Genomic DNA, 17280 nt, shown 5'->3' with positions numbered 1-17280 from the left:
CCTCAGGCGTGCCAACCACACCACTGAGCTTGGTATCCTCTGCAAACTTGCTGAGGGTGCGCTCGATTCCACTATGTCAAGTTGTAATTAATCCACACTTTAACTTACATTTTCTTCCAGTTCATCAGCACATGAACCTCACTTCAAAAAATGGCTAGGGGTTATAAATAGCTGCAAGTGGATGGAAATGCTGAGATGATTTAACATCATATGCAACAAGACTATATACATTTCAGAAACATTTCCTCTTTCTCCTTTTTATAAGGAATAAGTCTCTGATGAATGCAAATGTGTTGGGTGGCTTAAGGACAAGAAATAATTTCAGAGTAGGCTTTCTTTTTATCAAAATTCAAGAAGGCCTGCCAAATGAAACAAAATGATGATCCCTTCCACCCAGAATGGCAGGCAGCCTTTGCAAACAGTGCCATATCCCAAAGCTGTGCAAGCCCAGCCTTAGCAGGGTCTGTAGGCAAGAGCACCAGTGACTTCTGACGGCCCTGAACAAGAAACATGCAATTGTTGCCAAACAACTTGGTGCTGCAGTTTGTAGAAAGCCTTGCATTGAAGTCTTTCTGTGGTTTGTTTTTGTGGGTTTGGTTTTGGTTTTGGGTTTGGGGGTTTTGTTGTTGGTTTGTTTGATTTTTTTTTAAATAGAATAATGCTTTTTCAAACAGAATCATTTTCTTTCCTTACTTCTTTTCAATTAAAAAAAATTCCAGGAAAAAAACAGTTCTCATTCCCTTTCATGCTTTTAAGAATGTGGGAAGAAAGAAATAATGCAAAATGGGAATTATCAAATTGTACGATTCAGGAGTTCCTATCAAGCTATGTGTTTGTTTTTTTTTCTTGAGGAAAAAACCTGTCACTGGCTATTACTTCGCTATTTACATAATGGAATATTACTTTGCATATTACATAATGCATAGACATTTTGCTAACTCACAAAAATGTCTTTAAATACACTGAAATGTCTTCAACCAGAGGAAGCAATATGCTTGGGCAGTACACCATGCCCTTGCCTTACATATCCACTCTCAAAAACCCCAGACAAATAAGCAAACCACGTCTCACAACCTAGGGGAAACTAAAAAAAAAAATCCAGCATAAACTACATTTAAGTTATTTTTGTGATTCTAAACAATTATGCTCCAGCAAGCCCAATGAATTAACCCCTTTATTTCAGGAGACATCAGCAACTGCATCAGCAGCAGCATTACAAACTTCTTCACTGCTGCCACACCACCATACTGTGATTCAGCCTGTGCACAGCGCGCTTCAGCGGGGACTGGTTTCAAGGATGCAGAGGAACCCACTGTTGTGGCAAAAATGGGCTATACTAAAAGACATCGGGTATTACCAACTTTCACTTGACAGATTCTGGCTACAGTCAGTGACCACTTTTTATAAATTGCCATTTGTTTGAATCATCAGTGTTCTGAGGACCAAAGAGGTTATTATAAAAGGCCGCTGAAGGACTACTCAGAATGTACCACTAAGAATGCAGTAACTTAAGATGTAGTAGGATGTAACTTACGGGAGCACCAACAAGAGGAAGGGAGGAATAGATATATTGGAGACTTTCCAAAACTTCCAAGCCAAACAATTAACCTAAAAGCAACAAAAATTTAATATCTTAGAAATTTGGAAATTTTCAGGAAGAATGAAAAAATGGCTTGTTTATTACAGGTTATAAATTAATATGTATAAAACTAGGCATATTATCTTCAGAAAGCATTTTTCTTTGGGTTTTTAAGATTAGTTATTCACACATAAAAGATTTAAATGAAACGTGTTAACAGACAAGTTCACGCATACAAGAATTTAAAAAGAATGAAAATAGAATTAACCAAATTGTAATTTACCTACAGCTTGGATTTTGGGTAGCATGTTCATGTACACAAAGTCTTTTTTTGGTTTTACCTGATACGGAGAAAGCAGATGAAGATTGTTTTCAAAGAATTTAAAGTTGTTTAAAAAAATGTCTGTGCCCATACTTTCAATGAGTTGACAAGTTACTCCTTTCACAAGCTGTCCTGTCCTGACAGGAAAAGCAAAGTTCAATCTTTTGAATATTTAAGCAGGATCCCTACTCCCCACAACCACGTCCTAAGATGCAGTTTCTTAACTACCTCGCTTTCCCGTTTCTTGTAACTGAAAAGCTATTGAAAGCAAAAATGTTATAAAATTGAAAAATATTCACTGAGCCTTAAAATACAAAAATCTCTGCAATGCTTTAATCTTTTTGGATTTGGAGACCCTTTTTAATGAGAAAGGTGAATTATCATGTGGTACCAAGGAATTAATGAACATTAAGTTAGTACAAAATAACTACATAGTATTTAAGTTTACCTCCAAGCCGCTCTTGTCACAAAACTAGACTTACACTGCATTTCAAGAGAGACTATTGTACATACCTTAGAAGGTCAACAGGATAGTTTTTCTGAGACAGTAATTCATACAGATACAAAGCCTGAAATAAAACCCACCATATCTGAAGTTAAGCTTATGCAATTCAGTTGCAAGATGCAATAACTACTGCAAGGGTTTTGTACACTTAGCTCTCTTACGTCCTCTAAAGGTATTTATTTCTAGGGGTCAGTTTGGCCAACCAAAAGGTTTGGCATCCAGTGCTGAATTCCTTCTTCACAAGACAACACTGACTGGCGCTGTGGGATGATGTTAAACATGTTCCTGGCACATAACCACAGAATAATTCAGGTTTAAAGGGACTTCTGGAGATCACCTGGTCCAACCTTGCATCTCTCTGGACAAAGCCAAAGGGCTGATTGTACATGCAAATGTCCAGTGTACAGTACTGGAAAGAGAAAATTTATGCGGCACAATCTTGAAGTCAGCATATTAATGCTTCCCTTGCGGTACCATTCTCTCTTAATGCTGCCTAGGCTCAAGGTCACCTCTGGTTGTTTATGTAAAGATATACTTGGGGCAATTCCTTTCATCTATATGTCTATATATGAACATATATGTATATATCACAACACTTTTCCGATTCTGCCATCATAGTAAATTGCAGTGGAATGGGAACTGCATAATAATTTTTACCTGGCTTATTCTTAGTTCTTTTTCTTTCATCATTGAAGAATTATATCCAGTCTGCTTCCATAAATCAGAAAGAGCTATTTCTTTAAAGAAAGCTCCTTGTATATCTTTGACTGATGAAGAAAAATCTCCAGATGCAGCTATCTAAACCAAGGAAGAGATAAATACATGGCATTTCAGAATCGCTGCTTAGATTTGCAGGATTTGCCCTTCTTTCTATTCTGTGTAATATTTCTCTTAAGAAGATAAAGAAAAAACATGTCAATACTAAAAATGCCACCACACTAAGCAAGAGACAGCCTTCAAATTATACCTGGTGTTCAGAAAAACAACACTGGAAATATTAACCATTGAACTAAAACACACATTTAAATCATCCTCTGCATATCTGGTTATTGTGCTCTTGTACAGAGAGAACCTGCTACACACTCAAGTTTATAATCACCTTCCTGAGGATCCCTTGCTGTTGCGCAGGTGATAAATCGGGTAAGTATTGCGATGTTGTGCCTCGAATAATCTGAGAAAGCTCCTTTGGGTTCATGCTGTAGAACGACTGGGTGCTAATACCAGTTACCAATGCGCCCATTTGACTAACATTATAAGATGATAAAACCTGCAGAGATAACAGCACAAACAAACAGAAAGTTTTCTGGCTTGTGAACAGCAGAGCTATTTAAAAGCAACAGATAATAAGAAATCAAAAGTATTATTGTTGAATACTTAATACATTCCTTGCCTGGGAATGGACTTTCCTCAGATTTCTTTGAATTCAAACCATTTGTCCAGGGAACAAATGCAACAGTTTTCTCAGAGGTTCCTTTTATTGAAACTTCAGATAGGACCCTGATTCCTTCCATTACAGTATATTTAAACATGCAGTCTGGAATCTCTGATCATGCAAAGTCTGCTGAGGGCAGTGATACCCACAGAACAACATATACAACTGCCATATGCAAATAGTCATTCTCTCTGTTACTAGAGAATTACTTTGGGAGGTACAGTCTTGGATGTTTTGATTTGATGTAAACACAGTTTTCAGACCATTAACAGTACCAAAAAGAAGTCTTGTACTAAACTTTTCAAAATCTACATTTATCGTTGAGAAAAAGCCATTTTGCTTTTAAAAACAGAAAGCAGGAAAGCTGTTGTCAGAGGTACCTTTTCATAAGAGAGGTATTTACTGGATAAAACCATAACTTGGCTTTTTGCCCACCCAGAAACTTGGTTTAATGTTGCAATAGCATTATGCACCGCTTCAGGTGACAAGGATTCCAGCTGACTTGAAGTGAGTCCAATCACGGCATCTGACAAAGATCCAAGGATATCGTTCAAAGTTTGGTTTTGCATGGCAATGTTCAGAAGTTGAGATTTGAGCTAAGATAAATAAAAAAAAAAAACAGATGAGAAGTAAAAATCTGCCAAGAACCAATTTTCATTACCACCCAAAACTTTAAGTGGAGTTTTCAGAATAGGCACTGGCAACCACTTAGTGACCACACACTTAATAAAAAATTCAAAAATAGAACCACAGTTTTCAGAGGAATATGGAATGGGAGGAAACAGAATGAGAAAGGAATGAGCCCTGTAAAAAATCAAAAATCAGCTTTTATTCTTTGCATTATATAATCAAGAACTATTTCCACTGCTTGCTTAGATCCCAGTCATTTTTCACTCTGTCCTTTCCAAATTCACAAAGAAAGTCCCTCCTCCTCTGTTTTCAGGATTAGGTTAGGCGAGAAGAAAGAGCATGGTACCCACCTTCTGAACCTCAGCCTGGAAACCTCTCAACTGATTGCATTTAATCATTTGATGAAGTAAAGCCCGGGCCACAGCAGCATCCATCTGCTCCATGTCGTCATAAAAGCAAACCAATAAACCCAGCCTATGTGTAAGAAAATACATTAGCTAACTTCTGACATAAAAGGTGACACTCTTGGAAAACTGAAATATAATACAGTATACCCTACTTGTGCTCAAAACTTGAGTGATTTCTGTCTGTCACCAGTGCTTTAAACTGTAATCTCTCAAACTCCACACAGCCTGAAATTGGGGTATGAGATACATGCACCCTTCTCTGCATTCAGCTGAACTCTACCCAGATTGCTTGTGCTGTCAAAAATGTAACTTTCCTGGTTCCATTTGTCCATGGCTAGATTTTCCCAGCTAACAACTCTGCTCCTCTTGGTGGAATTTGCAGTACAATCTCTGCTTTGAAAAGGATGTAGGGCTGAAAAATTCTTTAGAAGTGGCTTGCTGAGTTCTTATGTGGATTGACAGAATTTTTTGAACTCTAAATCCTGCTTGGATTTCACGTGCAACATAACTCATTGCTGCGTCAGGGCAGCAGCTAGAGCGTTGTACCTGTGCTGTGGTAGTACAGCCAGCGTTCCCAGTAACCTCTGTGAAGCGCAACCACAGCCACAGCTGGTGGGGAGGAGGAGTCGTACCACCCAGGTAAGTGCCTGCTGTAGTCGGCCTTCTGACTCGGGCCTTGTGCTCATCCGCTGCCGTTACCGGCATCCCTGCAACGGAGCTCTGAAACGTGCACTGCTCTCTGGACTTGAGAGTTCATAGTGGTGGCGACAAACTCATTTGTAGGAAGCCTGAAACAATCCCTTCTCACTGTAAACAACTAGCCTTTGCTTCCATAGTTCACCCAGGACAGGAATGTACAATGCCCGGCTTTCTTGCTACAGTCTCTGGTTTTCAGCAATGCAGTGACGATGCATAGGCAGAGTCTGGGCAGTAATGGCCAGAGGTGAACTAAATCAGCAGAGGCAACACTGCAGCACTACCACACACTCCGTAAAGTTCTGCAGCACGGAAAGGCTTAGCTTTTAGGTCCTGTAGTCCCTCAACAACAACCCGCTTAGCAATAAAACAAAACACTGCTTTAGCAGCCCATCTGAATTCATGGGACATCATCAAACTAACACACAAAACAAAGAAACATCTATGGCTGCATTTTGATAACAAATAATTACCTTCTGATGCATTACTGCAGAGCCACCAAGAGCTCTTCTTCTCCTTTGGGATTACAAGCAATGAGTAATATTACTTCTTAAAAGTGCATTAAAATCATCAGTGTGGTTAAAATGAGTAATATAAAATGTGTGTTGTAAAAATGGAATATATTAAGGAATATGGAGCATGACATTTCTCCCATCTGTGAGAATGTGGCACCTGTCATGAGCGGTAAAACAATTTTTAAGATTTCTGACACTGAAATTTAGAATGGGGGCACAATTCTTTTGCTTACATCCCTAACAGTCAGCAATACTTCATGGAAGTCAGTGGGTTACACTGCAATAATGGCAGGAGCTCTGAAGCCATAAAGCATATTCTCCATTAGTTTAAAACTCCAAGGTATCCCCCAAGGAGATGACAAATAACTCCAGACAGGGGTGTCTTGGGACTAAATACATCCACTTATACAACAGTGTGAATGTGGAGTACAGCCCTTTCTCACAGGTAGCTCATGCCCACTGAGTATTTACAATTAAGAGCAGTTTATTTGGGGTTTTTTTATTAGTTTTTATTAGTAAGTTCAGGGCTGATTTGACAGCTCAGAAAATGCAGTTTCCTGCTTACACACCTAACACATGCATTTAAGCATGGCTCATTTCTACCCTGCCGGACATACAGAGGACAGCAGGATGGCCATTATGTCTCTTCACTTTGTAACCTCTGGTGACACCCATGCCATTTAAAAGCCACTTGCAGTCCTGGCTGGCATGAGCTAATACTTCCTCCTTCAATCCTAACCGTAATGCGATTTCCACAAAACATCTCCATCTTCTGTGATACAAAGAGTCAAGGCAACTCATGTCCCGCAATCCCAGTTTATTTTATCACTGTACTGCACCACGTGAGGGAGCTTTGGATCCCCCACACACTGCTGTAGTGCTCTGACTAATACCACAGGGAGCTCCCCACTGCAAGGCAGGACATGAAGCATTAGCTAATTAGGCACACCTCCAAAAATTCATGAAGTAGCAATTCTTCACTGTTGCTAACTAGGGTTGGATTCCAGCCTAGATTTTTCTGCTGGAAGGAAAATGCTATTTCATCAGCTACTTATTGCTCCTCTCTTTTCTCCTTACTTATTTGTTCTCTCCAGACACAGCCATAAAAGAAAAGAAAAACAGTCTTGCCTGTAGATAGTTGAAGTGTTTCTCATATCAAACCCTGATGAGTTTATTCTTTCCAGGAAAGCTCGTGCAAGCTCCGGTGTGATATCATACACGGTGTCCAGCTGCTTGGTTGCATTGTCATAGCTAATGAACAGTCTTATCTGACCAGCACAAAAATCATATTTCAGGATTACAAAACAATTACACCCAATAAATTATGTCTGACACTCTAAATTAATTGACTCCATTCATGTTATAGAGAAAGGAAGAAGACGGATTTGAATATTACAGTATTTTTGAAGGCAAAGCTGAGTGAGCGGTTCTCCACCAAACTGTCAAATGATGTGAGGGCCTTCTTTCGTTGGTCTGAGTATAAGTAACAGAAGTCTGACATAGATAAATAATCACATATTAGTGACAGGCACTTTCAAATTCCAAGAAGGCAAGAATATTTGATTGACAGTGGATTTGGATTCACTTTATGGTTAAGTAACTAAAATATATAAACTTCTATTTCATATTTAATTTTGCATTTGTGTTCATGTTGTTTGTAGCTGACATCACTTGACTGATGATATGTCCAACCACATTTTGTTACTTACTTCACTGAGATCGATTTTCAGAATTTCTTCTAATGGGAGATGGACCATGTATCTTCCCAAAATCCGTAAGTTTTCTGCACTGACCCAAGAAGTTGTTTCATTGAAATCTGTTTTGCATAAATAAATACTATGATGTGAAGAAAGTAATTATTTTTCAAATATATTGTACCCAGTATATTGTTATTGGCAAATAGTTAAGACAAGAACTAAAATCTTTCAAGATTAATCTATACAAGAAAAATCCTTACCAGAGAGTCAGATTGCATCCATTAGCTACATTTTACCACCACATTTTTATAAGCCCACACATTTTTTAATGAAAATGAAATACTGTTCCAAATGTCTCCAATTTTCTAATATAAAAATGATTAATTTTTTATGGTGTTGAAATAGAAAATGGATAAAGTATGGGACAGGAAAAATTAAACCAATAATATTAAATACGGAGCAGCATTTTTAAAAATTCAGCTTTCATAATCAAACGTTATTTAAGAACAGCAGGAAGGCATGACACATTGTAACACTTTATACATCTTACATATTACTATTGATGACACCACTTATTGCAGGAATAGCAATAATGGAGAAAATGAAAAAGCATTCATAAAGCTGTATGGAAACAGGCTGGCAAACAATACAAAATACAGCAGTGAAAAAATGTCATTCCTATAGGACTCCTATAGGAAGTCTATATATTCTCCTAAGGACTAAAAATTAAATCAAGATCCAAATATCCCTAAGGAAAAACATATTTATGGACTAGGTGGGTACTCTGAGCCATAAAGACAGTGTTTTCTTTAAGGAGTCATAATCGGGATGGCTCAACGTTTGATACCTCTGAACATATTCCTTAGCAGTGCTGATACTCACATATCTATTAAAATAGAATCATCAGTGTGCTTAGAAAAGTTGTCAGTATCTGAAAAAAATCAGCCTATAAATATCAGAAGCTGAAGAACCTTGTTGAGTAAGTTTTTAAAAACACAGATCTAAGCTTCTTGGCTGAGACAAGATGATGCTCCCAGCAGACTCTGCTTTTTTGTCAGGCCTCTGGGGTTTTTTAAGTGATATTATCTCCCATTACCAGGAATATTGAGTTGAAAGATATGAAAGAAGAGTTAAATAAAAACTATTACAATTTAGGATGTTGACTGTGGCCTTTCACAGAACAGACTTGCAGTTACCAACCGTGGTAGCTGTGATCCCTCAAAACTGTTATTTTTAAATAAGGTACAAAATTCAAAAGTTGTGGCCTCCTGGTTTTGCAAGGGCTACCAGCATGCCTCATCTCTGAATACCTCAGTGTTTTTAATAAGAAATGTCTGAGAATTGTCTGGGAGGCGAACAAATTTCTTGAAAGGTTTACAGAAGCCACAAGTAACCTTCTGCTCACCCAGTGACCCAGCTACAGGGGCTGCCCGACACCACTGGGAGAGGCAGTATGGTAGAAAAGCCCTCTGCATTTCTGCAGCAAAGGAGACACAGTGGTGTCACCAAACCCAGCAGAAATGCTTGGGAGATAGCCCTGTAAACACCACAAATATGAGGCTTCTTTCAAGTTTCCTTTCCGCCGAGCTTCAGTGAGAGAAATGGTGCTTCTGCAGAGGGCTGATCCCTTTCCCAGGTGGGCCCAGTGATACCCACGTATCAGGTGAATAAATCAAACTCTTCTGTTGTCCCGCACTCCGCGCGGTGACCCGTGGTGGGCAGGCATACTTCAGTGAGCTTTAGACTTGCCAACCGGGACGTTGGTAGCAGTCCAACTGTGCCTGCTCAGGGCTGATGGGTGCCGCAGCTCGCACTGGCAGAACTAGCTGCTGATGCCTTCAGGAGTGCATGCACACTGTCTGCATTGCTCTGCACCTGGAGCAGCAGCCAGGCTGTAAGAAAGGCATGGTAATCCTCAGTCCTTCCTGAGCGAGGTGATCTTTTACAGACTGAGGGTTCACTGCTGCTTCAGACACAACCCAAGATGTCTGATGCTGTGGGATTTTCCCAGGACTGCTGAGTACCATCAGGCAAGTTCTGCATCTTTGCTTCCTTGGTAATGCACTGGCACTAATACCACCTCATAGCAGCATCATGAATGTCCTCTCTGTGACTTAATGGGTTACTTTTGATATTTTGAAAAGGCAGGAGTGAAATTTTGTGCAACTGAAGCAAGTGGGGATTTTGTCTTTGATTTCCCAGGAAAGAGGAAAAACATACATGTCTAAAATGCTCCCACGATAGCACTGTTGGGATGTTCAGTGAAACCCAAGAGCTGGCTCTGATGCGTCAGAGCCGCTGCCACTTTACAGCCCCTCGCGGAGCCTGTTCCACACTGCCCCAGCTGTAGCACGTCTGTTAAAGACTTATTAACATGGGAAACAGATGTGGTAAAATGCATAAAATCAGAAGTAACTAACTTGGTCTTTATCTCGTCCTTTTTTTGAACAAGGCAGTGCCATGAGCAGTAGAACTTTCAGAACATGCTGCCTATCTTCTGTATTTTTAAACAGTGCATTGGCTAATATATTCTGAGACACATCTGTTTTTCTAGCCTGAAAAGGAGTTTAGAAGTGAACAGCACATCTGCGCAGCGCACCTGCCAATTGCATCCTATTCAAGTCTTAGAAAAAGGGCTTGAGTACAAAGACTGTGTGTACAGCTCTGTGCAAAAGAGGTGACAAACTGTTGGAGAACTGTTTTCCATGAATAACAAATATGTTTACTGTATTCTGGAGCAAAGGTATTCAAGACAGCTACTCCTAAGCAGACCTGTGTTGAAGCTGTGCAACAATTCAATACAATGGATAGGCCTTTTGCTGATGGTTTTTCTCTTATGATAAGCAAGGAGAAAATACTTTGTATATAACATACCACTCATGTTACAGGACTTCTGTAGAATCTGCTTCATCCAGCCATACAGAGCTCTCCGTGTATTTGCAGAGGTCTTGTCATAGAGGTCCTTGAATACTGTTGATCTGAGTGATACAAGGGCATGTCAGTTCTCTAATGAGTTAACTATTTTTCTTAAATGACACACAGGGACATGTGTTTTTAGAAACAACACCACAGAAGCAGAAAGCTGTATCTGGAAAACATACTTTCTAAAAAAGAAGTTACTATATGGTTTCAGTCTATATAGCCAGCAAATGTTACATTGTATTAACTGTGTCTGGAACATAAAAGGCTTACAAGTTTCTGAAAGCATCCTCCTGCAGGACATTCGGGAGGTTCCCAACGACCTCAGGTTGGAGATAGTTCACCGCTGACACACGCAAAATCTGGCTTAGGATATCCACACAGTCCAAAGCACTCAGAGCCAGAAAGCATTTATCCAGCGTTACAAGGAACAAGGTCCTGTTTACTCCTGGGCTTTGAAAAAGTCTCTCTCTGGTCTTGTCCCAATCAAGGGTAATATTTCCCATTTCCTGCAAGCAATAAGGGGTTAAAAGAACGTCTCCTTGATTAATCCAATATGTTGCTCATTTTGAGGCCTGACAGAAAGCACTACGCGTGCAATATGGTGCGAAATACTATGTGGTTGCATTTCTTCAGGTAATTTCTTTCTGGCATCAGCCAGTGATCATCTTGAATCTTTTGACAAAACGAGAACATAGACCAGAAAAATAATCCAAATGGCTGAAGGTATAATGTGTGCTCTCATGAACGAACTAGTTACTTGGAAAGTGAAAGGATATCACAATTGAATAGGTATTATTTCATATATCATTTAATTCACAGACATCTCTAGAACAGACCTTTTCCCATGCAGTACTTCTGGCAGCTGTTACTACAAACATCTCCAGAAGATGGGGCAACATCAAAGAACAAAGCCCAGGGAATAAAGTCACCCTGGCTGGGGGTGGATTATTAGGTTGCTGCATCTCACAAATCAGTGTATCTAGGACAGCCTGTTCAGGGCTGATAGTCCCGGGCCTGGTGATCGTTCATGCAATATCACCCATACTGGAAGAACTGGGTATGCCGTTTGAGAAGAAAAAATTTACAGTTTAGTGAAAGGGCTTACGCTCTGCTACTCTGGCTCCCAGTGCATGCTGCACACCTATCCTGTGTGCTTTGGCAGCAGGAGCTGCATCGCTGATGTTTTAATAGTAGATTATACAGTGCTTGTTCTGGGCAGTCACACCTCCTGCGCCAGGGGAAATGCTCTCCCTTTCTCCCAGATTAATCTCCTACTCCCTGCAGGGAAGATGCCAAGTGCTCTCATACATCAGGCTATGACTCTGCAGGGGACAACCACTGTGGGTGGCACTCACTGACTCTGAGTGAGGCTTTGCAGATGGGTCACACAGGGAACACACCACAGAGGCAAGCAAATAATTCTATGCTGCCTCCCCTCCAAACTGCCTAAGATTTTGCTTGGACGCTCCCATAACTAATTAACAAGGTAACTAATTTCACCTTCTTTTGTCATCTTGGCTCTTTCTAGCCACTGAAGAGAAGCAGATGCTCCCTAAGAGCAACTGGTCCTACCTATCTTTGATACTTGCGTAGGAAGGTGAATCATCCTCTGGAGATGTCTTTCTCGCCACTGATTACAGAGACAATCCAGATGACTGACTTATCACCAAACTTTCAGACAACAAGAGGTAAATTAAATAAGCCCAACCTAAGGAGAGGGTCTCCTGGAATCTAATTCAAGCCAGATAAGCAACTGCATGGCATGCGCGGCGAGACCCCCAGACTGGTCCTTTCCCCTCTGTCTAAACCACTGACAGCTGCTTTTATTTTTCACAAGTGCAAAGTGACTTACAAGATGGTTCTTTCTGCTGTTGAAGAGATACTTCATTGCAGTTTGGAACTGCTGCTGATCAAGCTGTTGAAATTCAAAGAGTAGTTGCCTAGGCTGGCGTAAAAGGTTCTTCAGGTAACCTTTTATTGACATCTGCAGTAGAGAAAAATATGTGTAATATACATAAAACTCATAATATTGGAGGACATCTTTTACTCCCTGAAAGTCTCCTCTTAAGGAGAGTTAAGTGCTTACCTCCTGTATTCTCTGTTTTGTCAAGAACTAGAATAATTGTACCCAACACAAACTGTAAACAAAAATAATCTAAATGTAATTCTGAAAGACAACACTTTTAAAATCCTATTCTTGTCTTCATGAGAGACTCCTCTCCAGTGAGCCATTTAACAAAACCGCCTCCATTTCTCACTAAATAAACAAGAACAATAACACTTTTCTGCTTCACAGAGCAGAGCTGTGAAAATGAACCTTTTCAAGAGCTCAGAAAGATTGGGTACCACATACGTTTTATTATTACTTAGCAAAAGGAAGGAAATGTGCAATTAGATGGGAGGAAAAGTCTGTGCCTAGTCATAAGGCAAAAATATTCTCACGCACATCAAACTGCGTTACCAGTTAACAATCTTGTGCCTGTTTTGAAAATCTAAGGGGAATTGTAACACTGGAACAGAAAGCACTGTAAGGCTCATTAGCACCAGACTGGAGTAAAACCCCTTCTCATTCCTGACAGAATTATTTCAGAATTGATTTGGAATTCGAGTTGAAACTGTTCTTTGTTGTCGTTGCTTAGCCTGCATTGCCACAAACAAGTATTAACATAGTTAGTCCTTGTTGTCTAGGGGGTCCAGGCATGATTACACCCCTAAACTGTTAATAAATCTGAATAATAAATCAAATAAATGAGTTCAAGTGTTAATAAATCAAATGGGAAGAGGCAGCGTTAGTCTTGTGGAGGCTTAGGTGAGCTGTGATGGTGAAATGCAGCTTGGGAGAAGGTTTGAAGGCTGTGGAGCTGCATGGCTGTAGGCTTTTGGGAATGCCTGAGGCTCACAGATGGCACATTTGACACTTTCTCAGAGTGTGTGTAGGGAGGATGGAGGGGGTCAGGTTTTGATTAGCAGGCTCCAGCTCCACTTAAACTAGCTCGTAACTCATCGTAATGACTGGGGGTAAAGAACAATTTTCCTATGTCACTTCCACACTGACAATTTACAAAAACAGAGTTCAGAGGAATTTTTGTAGGATGCTCTGGAGCCTCTCATTCTACCAGCAGCAGTGCAAACTACAGCCATGGTCAAAATCTGGGAGAAACCTGCCATTTTGAGGAGACATACACATACAGATGTGTATGCACTCAATTCCGAAACAGTCGCTAAGCCTGAAAACTCCTAAATCCTGCTTTCCATCAGAAGAGAAGCAAGAAGATCTTTCTTATTATTTCTGCCTTGTATTCTGCTGCAGTCTTAAGGGAAAAGGACAAATCAAAAAAACTATTGCTATTTCCTACTTACCTGCCACGCTGTAGATCTGTTAGTTATCTCTATTATCGACAACCTAGTTGTGGCTACAGAGATAGGCTGCTTTTTTTCATTCCTTTTCAAGTAAGAATTTTCATGTATATTAAATGGCACAAACCTGTAGGCTGCTAAGAGTAAACATAACTTCCTTGGCATGAAAATACGCCATGACTTTTGTAAGAATATCTGCAGTCCAGCCATTAGAACTGTAACAGAAAACAGGACCAAAAATGCCAGTAAAATAATGTAACATGTAAGACAGCAGATTTACAAGACCAAACAAGAGTAAGAAAAGCAAACACTGTTACTAACACCATAATGACATGAGTATTCAACTTTTTGGCCTAACGTGACTAAAAGCTGACCTATTTAATGCAAGAAAAGCATGAGTTTCAATGTGGAACAGAACGGATTTTTTAATCTAACCCCACAACCACCCACAATAATCCCAAATTTTCAAGATGCCGCCATTAGTACCACCTCTGGGCATGACATAATGTGTGCAGTGGCTGGTCCAGAGCTATAGGTGAGCTTCCTGGCATCCCATTATGCCTGCTCTGATCTGCTTGTAGAAAGGAAGTACAGTGACTGATGGCTGCTGCCTTTCCCTCAGCAGAGTCATTAATTTCAGTGTGTCTTCTTCACACAGTCATTGATTCTTCTCAAAATGTGTGGAGTATAACTGCCTTTGAGGCTTATATTGCTCTTTCAAATTTAGACAAAATTAGCAAATAATTCGAAAGTCACCAGGAGATGGAGGAAGTGTGATGGATGGGGGAGGGAGCACTACTGAAAGAGGAAGATGGACAAAAGCTGGAACTGCAACTAATTTCCTTAAGACGACATTCTCAAACATATGAACAAAGTTAATTAATTATCAGAACTTTTGAAAACTGTAGTGGAGGTTTATTCTCAGCTTCATTCTATGCATATTTTTTGCTTTAACACGAAAACTATCTTTTTCCTTAAGAGGAAATACTCCTCACAGGAGATCTAAATCAAAGTAATCATATGTGCCAATTTCATTCTATCCATCATGTTCCAGTTTCTGTGGAAATAAAGCAGATCGTATCTGAAGTGCAAGATAATACCGAAAATCAGATGGTGAGAGTAATACATTACCTCTGGAAATGAAGTATATCAAGGAGGGCTACACATGAAAAATGGAACATAAAAAGCTATGGTGAGATACTGAGTTTTAATTCCGTTTGGAAGCAGAAGTGGGAACAGTGTTGTACATTACCATTCAGATATTTCCCAGTTATTACTTCCTCCTAAGGAAAAACGATAAGTATATGTAATAATTTATTATTTTTAGATTAGAATATAAAATGTTAGTAGAGAGATCAAATAAAAATACTAACCACAGCTTTGTGTAACAACGGAGGCAAATCTGTAAAAGATTATCCCATTACTAAAAGTTAATTTAATGTTTCATCATTGAACTGTATTATACAAAAATACATGTATTCTATGCACAGAAACTATATATACACATATAATTTATTTATTTATAAGAATTTAATGCCGTTTTGGTTAAACGTTTTTACAGAAAAACAGTGAAAATAAAAGGCTATTAAATAATAAGCAATCTTGGACAACTTCTTTGCTGGCACAGCTCTGTGAAGTCAAGAGAGCAGAGAATATGGTCCTCATTACTAAACAGTACCGCACCCGTTTTACCACACATACATAGATTTTTCCATCCACACAGACTACATCCCTCATACAGGGGTTCTGGTCTTACCTTCAGAGTTCTGGCTGTGTGTAATCTCAGCATGATGCACTGATATCAATAAGAAACATATCTTCAAAAGTCTGAACATTTCTTCTAGTGTTTATTAGAACCAGAAGGTATTTGGATTGAAAGGGAAAATAAGAAGAACAGAGTCAAAAGGCGGTATTCACCTAAAACTTTCATAGCTATAGATCCGAGACAGCCCAAGCTGCAGAGCAGAAGAATGATCTAAAAGGGCTTGCTCCCAAGTTCTTAATTCAGATCTTTTTCCAGGGTAGATATATTTTATGCAAATACAAGTCCACCAAATGTTTATGTGCAGTCACATTTATTTCCCTTTCACCAAGAAGCTCTGCCAATTTTCTTCCTTGCAGCCCCATTTATTTACTAAGCCACGTTCCACCTAAGTATGACTTAAATGCAGTTTTGTTAAAGCAAAAAAAATTTCATTTTAAACTCAGATAAAACAGAAAAAAAATAGAGGGGGAGAAAAAGGAAATAGTAAAGAAGCTCCAAACAAAACCTAAAGTTTTTTTAGCTTGTTAAGTTGCCTGCACAATTACTGCAAGCTCCGTCTGGGATCACCCACTTGGAGATCTCTGAACTTGATGGTGGGAGGGCCTGGCTCTCTTGCTTGCCCCATCAGTGCAGGGTGCTCCTGGCAGGCAAGGTGAAGGAGTGCACCCTCCCCTGCTGACACTGCAGAGAGGGGAAAACGTCCTTATGCCCTTCTGAAGCAGAGCAAAAGCAACACATTTGGGCAATGGCGTTCAACACCATGACACTTCATTTGGAGAGAGCAAAGCTCTAGTCTCACAAGAAGTGTGCCATCTGTTTTTTCACCATCAGCTGGATATAGTTTCTATGGAACTATATGTTTTAGTAGCTCTTGCTATGCCTGCTGCCCTGCACTCTGCAGCATAAAGACCAGTGAAAGGTAAATCAGCTGAAGGGCAGTAACGGGATACCCGGAGCTTTTCACCAGGGTGTCACCGGTTCTCATCAGAAAGACTGACAGTCTCACAGCTGTCCCACATGAAATGAGTTTGGGGCTTTTCGTCTAGTACCCAAGGACAAGGACACACGGTGCAATAACGCAATGGGAGGGACAGGAATTAGAGACTGAGCGGGTCTCACTCACGGGTGTTCCTGCAGCCATCTCCTGCAGCCCTGCCGCGCTGAGGACCGCAAGTTGCTTTAACCCATGTTGCACCAAGTTTATGCAGGGAGGATCTTCTGCCTCTGCCCCCTCAGCCTGGCCCTCTGCCCAGCCATGAGAGTCACCACCCCACAGGTGTAACAGACATACGTGATGCCCTGCTCTACGGACTGCAGCTTCTTACACTGCGATTAGTCCCTGATTTTAACAGATGACATCATGGAGAGCTCCGTTGGCCAACTTCACTCTGACCCTGCGATGACTTTGTTAGGTTTTCTCTCCCTTTCCTTCATTTCAAGGGTTTACCTGCAG

General features: G+C 40.1%; 1 protein-coding gene across 1 annotated transcript; it reads right to left on the bottom strand.

Moving 5' to 3' along the window:
- Positions 1-1530: 1530 nt before the first annotated feature.
- On the bottom strand, positions 1531-15897 carry OTOA (otoancorin). Its single transcript, XM_010151733.1, has 17 exons — positions 15819-15897; positions 15436-15464; positions 15315-15345; positions 15194-15221; positions 14190-14277; positions 12558-12689; positions 10976-11211; positions 10658-10761; positions 7796-7902; positions 7215-7354; positions 4819-4942; positions 4219-4434; positions 3506-3673; positions 3064-3204; positions 2415-2470; positions 1921-2038; positions 1531-1608 (listed from the first exon to the last, which is right to left on the bottom strand). Exons 1-17 carry the CDS (start codon positions 15895-15897, stop codon positions 1531-1533), a joined length of 1875 nt encoding a protein of 624 aa, XP_010150035.1.
- Positions 15898-17280: the final 1383 nt, after the last annotated feature.

Source organism: Eurypyga helias, unplaced genomic scaffold (assembly GCF_000690775.1).
Source record: "Eurypyga helias isolate BGI_N326 unplaced genomic scaffold, ASM69077v1 scaffold5455, whole genome shotgun sequence".
NCBI classification, from domain to species: Eukaryota; Metazoa; Chordata; class Aves; order Eurypygiformes; family Eurypygidae; genus Eurypyga; species Eurypyga helias.
This window is presented reverse-complemented; position numbering and strand designations above follow the sequence as displayed.